The following is a 6596-nucleotide window of genomic DNA, read 5'->3' as shown; positions in this document are numbered from 1 at the left end:
TATATATTATATGTTTAATATAATATTAAGTTTAAGTTTAATTAAATTTTATTTAAGTTATAAAATATATGATTGTATTATTTTTAAATAATTATAATTGTAAAATATCTAAAAAATATCTTATTTTAATTTGTTTAATTATTTAATTTTATTTAAGTTTAAGTCATGTTTACAATGTGTCGTTAAATAAAAAAATATTCTCTTAAATATAAGAATATTTCGTTAAAATTAACGAAAAAAAATAAAAAAATAGTTAAAATCAATAATTTTCATTATCTACCCACTTTTTATACAAAAGAGATTTAGATTTTGTATACTATAATGTTGCCGTTTTGTGAGGTTTTCTATCTGGTTTGCCAAAACTTTTTTTTGGAAAGAATTATCGTTTTACGAAATTATGTCGTTTTTTCATGAATATGTCGTTTTGACTAAAATATCGTTTTTATGAGGTTGTCGTTTTATAGGAATGATGTCGTTTTTTATGAAGTTGTCGTTTTGGCGAATTATTTCGTTTTTGTGAATGATGTCGTTTTCTATGATTTAATGTCGTTTCCTGAAATTTTGTATTTTATTTTTTCTAGTACTCTAATAAATATGTTATACAATAACAATAAGTCATACTCTTTTTCAATGTCAAAAATAAAAAAGGAAAATCACACTCTTTCTTTTTTTAATTAAATAAAAAATCATACACCTGCCAGTCCAGGAAAACAAACCTAACAGCTTCGTGAACAAACAACAAATCTTTGGCTTTTTCCAATCACTTTCTGATTTCTCAATTCTGATCTGCCATGGCCACCAATGGTGCTTCTCCGGTGAGCTCCCTTCTCTCTCTCTCTCCCCCTCTCCCTCTATTTGTTAATTTGTTACTGTAAATTTTAATTGTGATGTTAGCAGAGGCCTGGGGATGCCGAGAGTAGCTTGGAGAAGATCAAGCGGCAGCTAGCTTCGGGTTCTGGTCGGAATTTGCTGCAGGGTCCACTTCTTAAGCGCTCCGAGACGGTACCAATTCGATCCCAAAACTTCTCATTGTTTTTCTAAGGTCGCTTGATTTTATTGTCGATGATTTCTGTCGAAGTTCTTGTAATCGCTATAAATTTTCTTATGCTTTGGTACTTGTTTGAATTATGTGTAGCTTTACTGAGACCTATTTTTAGTGAATTGAAAGGCAATAATGTTATGGTAAAACCATAGAATGTGTATATTAGGACACTTTACTAATTATGGTTAATTAGTAATGATGTAATACCAAATTGAATGATTTAAGTTTAAGGATGAATTCAAAACATTGCGGTCCTATAGTTTAGAGACAACTTTGGCAGAACATAATTAAGATTCTATGTCAATCTTACAACGGGTGTGCTTTTTTCAATTGAATATTGTTGCATGAGAACGCTTTACTTTTGTAAGTATGCAGTTCAAAGTTGCCCACCTATTCTTATTTGTTCTGGAAATTGGCTGATATGATAGCTTTCATTTTTCCAGCTTAGAAAATGGAACGAGCGATGGGTGATCCTGGATCCAACTACAGGGAAAATGGAATACAAGTAAGTGGTGCCCAAATTTTACTGCTTTAAAGCTATTATAACAAGAAGCTAACAAGCTTCATTTAAATTGTTGATTTCTATGTTCTAGGATTAGGAGAAATGAGCCGACTGTCAAGGGAACAATTATATTTGATGCGAATAGCACGATTACTGTATCTCCTGTCAACTTCAAGTAAGATTTTTGTTTCATGGATGAATCATTTTAGAAAATATTTATATCCACAAGATTCTATATGATTTACTCCAACTATCATTGACATGCTTTTTTTTTTTTTTGCTTTTCGTTGTAGTGGGCTGCCAAAGTACGATGGCTGCTGTATCTGTATCCATATTTATCTACTGAAAATTGTTTAGTAATGGATAAAACATTTAGTTTTTTTTTTCCACTAAATTTTTGAAGTTTTGTATGGCCGGTTCAAATTCTATACTGGTCCTTTTCTTAACTAAATCATATAGTTATAGGAACTCCACTAAAGAAGGATTACTTCCTCTGTGCTGAGACACCTGGTGCGGCTAGAGCTTGGGTAGCAACTTTACAGTGAGTTTTTTTTCCTTCTATGATTATGTTCCTTGTTCCCTTACTTCCATCTTTAATATGTCCTAAGAGCCAAAGATGTTTATAAAATAAATACAGCTGTATGACATTGTAATATTTCTCTTGTTCAACTCCTAAAATCTATAATCATATGTGCTAGATATCATTTTTGTACTCGTGGATGAGGAATTGGGAAGAGAAGGGTTTTAAATTCTATCTTGCCATTCTTGAGGGCTTATCTTAAGTTTAGATTAGTCAACTTGGAGTAATCTTTGGCTTAAATGGCTCTTATGGTTAGAAGAATGTATACTACCATCAACGTTTTGTTTTTCTCTTGTGAATTGAATTTATTGAATCTTATTTGTACCTTTCCTCTTGTTATGAAGAAAAAGAAAGAATAAAAAAAATTGGGAAGGACCGATCCTCCACCTAGGGGTAGCAAAGCAAAATAGAAACTTAAACTGCATTGATTCTATTACAATAAATAATAACAATCAGAAAATTCCTGAACTCTTTTTTTTAAATGAAAAAACTAGGCTCCCACCTAACCCGGCAATATTTGGGGACTGGAAAACTATAGCAATTGCTATATAGGTACCAGGGACTTGAACCTCAAACCTTGTGGGAGCAAAACTAATGCCTGACCATTTGAGCTACCCTTCTTGGGTAATCCCTGAACTCTTTTTTGCTGTAGAAAAAAATGATCTCAGACCTTTTCTTTAGACTATTGGGTTTTCTTGTCCAGCCAAAAGACCACAGAAGGGCTAAAACCATGGATTGCTTCCACCTCAAAAAGTGGGACAAGGAAATTGGAGGAGGAAGAATAACCCAAGAGAACGAAGGTAATTATCAAAGCCACATGACAATATAAGAATGGTTGATCTATGTCCTCAGCATTCCTTTTGCAAAGGATACAGGATTAGGAGATTAACCCAGAAAAGGAAAGGAAATTCTTTCACAACCTTATGAGAAAGTAACCAATCAATTTAACTATAGAGGGACTGCCAAAGTTTGAAATACCCTGGAAAAAGGCTTATAAGTAAGAGACACCAAATATTCAATTAAAAAAATATTTTTGAAAAAAATAAATAAAAATTGATGAGTCAATTGGGCAGCAGATTCGTTTGTAATCCTTCCAACCCTCAAATCAACTCCATGAAAAAGATTTAACAAGGAGGCAGAATCTAAGGCTTCCATTCTAGAGCAATTTTTGTTCTTGTTTTGGTCTATTTTCATTTGTTTGACGGATTTAACCAGTATTTGGGGCCAGCTATGACAAAGAAAGGTGGATTGGATGAATTGGACTTTTATAGCATATTTGATGTTGTAGTGTTTCAGGTCTGCTTGAAATTGTGGAACATACTTGTACTTAATTAGGGGTCGTGTATGATAGTTGTAATTCAGTTTCATTTGATGCATTGCATGTTATGGTTTTTGGAAGAGGCATTACTTAATTACGTCCTTCTAGGTTCATCTTAGTTGTAAATATTGCTGTTAATTTTTAATTTAATCAGATTTTCTTCCTTTTGACTTTTAGGGCAACACAGTTGGTTCTAAAGGCCCACAAAGAGGCTGTAAATTCTTTAAGTGGCAATGGTTCTGCAAAATTAGGAACTGTTGCAACAGTAGTAGCTGCTGCCAATTCGACTGCTGTGGAATGTTCAAAAGAAATTGAAGCAGCAATGCAGATTTCTCTTAGAAATGCTCTTGGTATGATGACAAATAAGATTGGTGATGGGCCAATGGATGATTTTTCAATCATGAAGGTAAGCTAGTGAGTTTTTTATTTTTCCTTTCCTTTTGTTTCAATGATGACTAGTTTCTAAATTCAGTGGCAAAATGCATAGATAGTTTAGGTATTTTTCTTCTTGTATTCAATACATATTGACTTAAGTCATCTGCAGTTATGTATATTTCAAAAGTTGATTCTAGGCTTCCTAGCCTTGTATTTGGTTATCATTAAATTCACCAATTCACAATTCACGTTATGTTTTTTCTGGTATACATAAATTTAGCTAAGCTGAATTTGCACTTGCTTTAGATCATGACACTTAAATGGGCTGATGTCAGTTCATGACCAGTTAAGAATTTATAGTCGCGAAAGGTCTTGCCTGATGTTGATCACCAGGCCGTGCTTGATGTTTGCCTTCCTATCTTGATGCTGAAACTGCAACTATGATTCATGTCAACTCATTACTTTTTGCAGGAAACACTGCGGGTTAAGGATGAAGAACTTCAAAATTTAGCTCGGGAGCTTCGCGCAAGGGATTCAACAATAAAGGAAATTGCAGATAGATTATCTGAGACTGCTGATGCTGCTGAGGCTGCAGCATCTGCAGCTCATACAATGGATGAGCAAAGGCGAATTGCTTGTGTAGAATTTGATCGCATGATAAAAGAATCAGAGAAGCAAATGGAGTCATCCAGATTGAAGGTAACAATAAATTACATTATTCTTAGTGGTGTGCTTTTTTCTGTTGTCTTATTAGTACATGTACAAAAAATGTGAATGGGATAAAAGAGTTGAAGGGCATGTGGTTAGTGTAGTCGTGTTACTCCTTTCTCTGCCAAAAAAATTCTCCATTGCTTTTCCATACTTCCACTGGAATAAGATAAAAAGAAAAGAAAATTGGTGGTTATGGTGTTGATTAATTCTACTGATATATTTTCATTTGTTTTGGTTTTAATGTGTTTCTGTAGCTAAGAGAGTTTGAAGAGAAAATTTCTTCCTTAAGTAAAGGAAGAGATGAATTGATTAAGCAAAGAGACTCTGCAATTCAAGAGGCACATATGTGGCGTTCTGAGCTTGCAAAAGCTAGAGATCGTGCTGTAATTTTGGAAGGAGCTGTTGTGAGAGCTGAGGAGAGGGTAAGGGTTACAGAGGCAGATGCTGAAGCTAAATTAAAAGAGGCAGCGAATAAGGAGAGTGCTGCATTAAAGGAAAAGGAAGACCTTCTTGCGTATGTAAATAAGTTACAAGCACAACTTCAAAGGTTTGACTCTTATCCCTGTTAAGCAATTATATACACCATCATCAGAGATTATTTATGCATTCATTTGTCTATATGATTTTGTTGCTGTAGTTAAGTCATTGGGTATATATGGGTTTTGCATCAGACTTCTATTTCATGTTCATTTCTAAATTTACTTGTTTCAATTGTTTACTGATCATACATTGATGTACACTTGATAAGTCAATGTTATTATCAATGCCTATCATGCAGAATGATTAAAACCAACTCATTTGAATTCTTTAGTACCCCTTTCAAATTAATGTTTTTTGCAACTAGTGCTAGACTAATATATTGAAGTTTATCAATCTTTTCCTTAGCAGACAGCACATCGATACCAAGCAAGTTTTTGAAGAGAAGACCGAGTCTTGCTCAGATATCGGCAACACCTTTCCCTTGACAAAACATGTAGATTTGTCTGAGGAAAATGTGGATAAAGCATGCCTCAGTGACTCGAAAGCAATTCCTGTATCGGGGGAGAGCGTAGTCCATATGACCGGAAATCAGGTCAACCTCCAGCCAGTTGGTGAAGGTGAATGGAGTGATATTCAGGCCACAGAATCAAGGATAGCTGATGTAAGAGAAATTGCTCCCGAGAACGAAGCGAGCAGCTTGGATATTCCAGTGGTTAGCCAACCGATCCCCAACCATCACGAGCAAGGGGGTAATTCTTTTAATCAACCATGAAAATAAATTTGTAATTGGACTCACAGTATAAAAGGGATGTTAAACAATGTAGGGATTTACAAACCATATGAAAGTGAGTTATTGGAGATATGTAAACTTCCTTGGTGTAATTTCTTTATTAATTGCATAAACTAACAGGTTGATTTGACCTATAGTTTGCGGTCTTTGGTTTCCTCTTCATTGTGGAGGCATTTCAACTCATTCTAGTTGCATCTTGAGAGCATAAAATAAAAGTTTTATCTATGCATGAAGAACCTATCTTGAAGTGGAATGATTCTATTTATATGAAGTTTGTTGGAACTGTTAACCAATGACCATCTTCATCTTTTAAATTTCTTTACTTGATTGTAACTGAAATTAATTTATAAACTTCTCAATAATTATTTTTTAAAATAAAAACGCTACCAACATGTATAAATGGTGTTTTTTTTTGTTAAAAAAATTATTGTTATCAATAAACAATAGGCATTTCTATATATAAATATATTATTATTATTATTATTATTATTATTATTTTATGTTTACACAAGTCTTCAGGTCAAAAGAATTTGAAATTTCAAAGGATGCCATCTGGGACCATTTCAGATGAAATGCAACCAAAATAATTGGAAAAATTACATAAAGCTCTCCAGATGGATGTTGAATTTTTATTTGATATATACAGTGATGAGAAATGTTTATAAAATTATTTATTCTTCAAGTCAATCACTGCAAGAATGTTGTTGTATGCCAGACATGCGCTGCCCAAAAAGAGCGTTGTCGAAAATTCCTAGCTGCCAAGTTCCTTCTTCCCACTCCTGCCAACTATCACATTCA

The 6596-nt window shown here is 33.7% G+C and overlaps 1 protein-coding gene across 2 annotated transcripts; it reads left to right on the top strand.

Annotated features, from left to right (window-relative positions):
- Nucleotides 1–634: 634 nt before the first annotated feature.
- Nucleotides 635–5934, top strand: LOC133817262 (uncharacterized). Of its 2 annotated transcripts, none has more exons than XM_062249730.1 (10): nucleotides 635–815; nucleotides 898–1002; nucleotides 1486–1547; nucleotides 1636–1719; nucleotides 1838–1869; nucleotides 2004–2085; nucleotides 3620–3848; nucleotides 4289–4516; nucleotides 4783–5075; nucleotides 5417–5934. In XM_062249730.1, exons 1-10 carry the CDS (start codon nucleotides 792–794, stop codon nucleotides 5778–5780), a joined length of 1503 nt encoding a protein of 500 aa, XP_062105714.1. In that variant the 5' UTR covers nucleotides 635–791; the 3' UTR covers nucleotides 5781–5934. The 2 variants fall into 2 exon arrangements, with proteins under 2 accessions (XP_062105714.1, XP_062105713.1); XM_062249729.1 differs by having other exon boundaries at nucleotides 5414–5934.
- The last annotated feature ends 662 nt before the right edge of the window (nucleotides 5935–6596 follow it).

Source organism: Humulus lupulus, chromosome 2 (genome assembly GCF_963169125.1).
Source record: "Humulus lupulus chromosome 2, drHumLupu1.1, whole genome shotgun sequence".
NCBI classification, from domain to species: domain Eukaryota; kingdom Viridiplantae; phylum Streptophyta; class Magnoliopsida; order Rosales; family Cannabaceae; genus Humulus; species Humulus lupulus.
The sequence above is the reverse complement of the archived record's forward strand: the minus strand, read 5'-3'. Positions and strand labels throughout refer to the sequence as shown.

Excerpts from the sequence above, each read along its gene's own strand:
- LOC133817262 (XM_062249729.1), top strand. The coding sequence starts at position 792 with ATGGCCACCAATGGTGCTTCTCCG. Across the intron at positions 1,870-2,003 it reads GTACGATGGCTGCTGTATCT|TTATAGGAACTCCACTAAAG; the intron begins GTATCCATATTT and ends TAAATCATATAG. Across the intron at positions 4,517-4,782 it reads TGGAGTCATCCAGATTGAAG|CTAAGAGAGTTTGAAGAGAA; the intron begins GTAACAATAAAT and ends GTGTTTCTGTAG.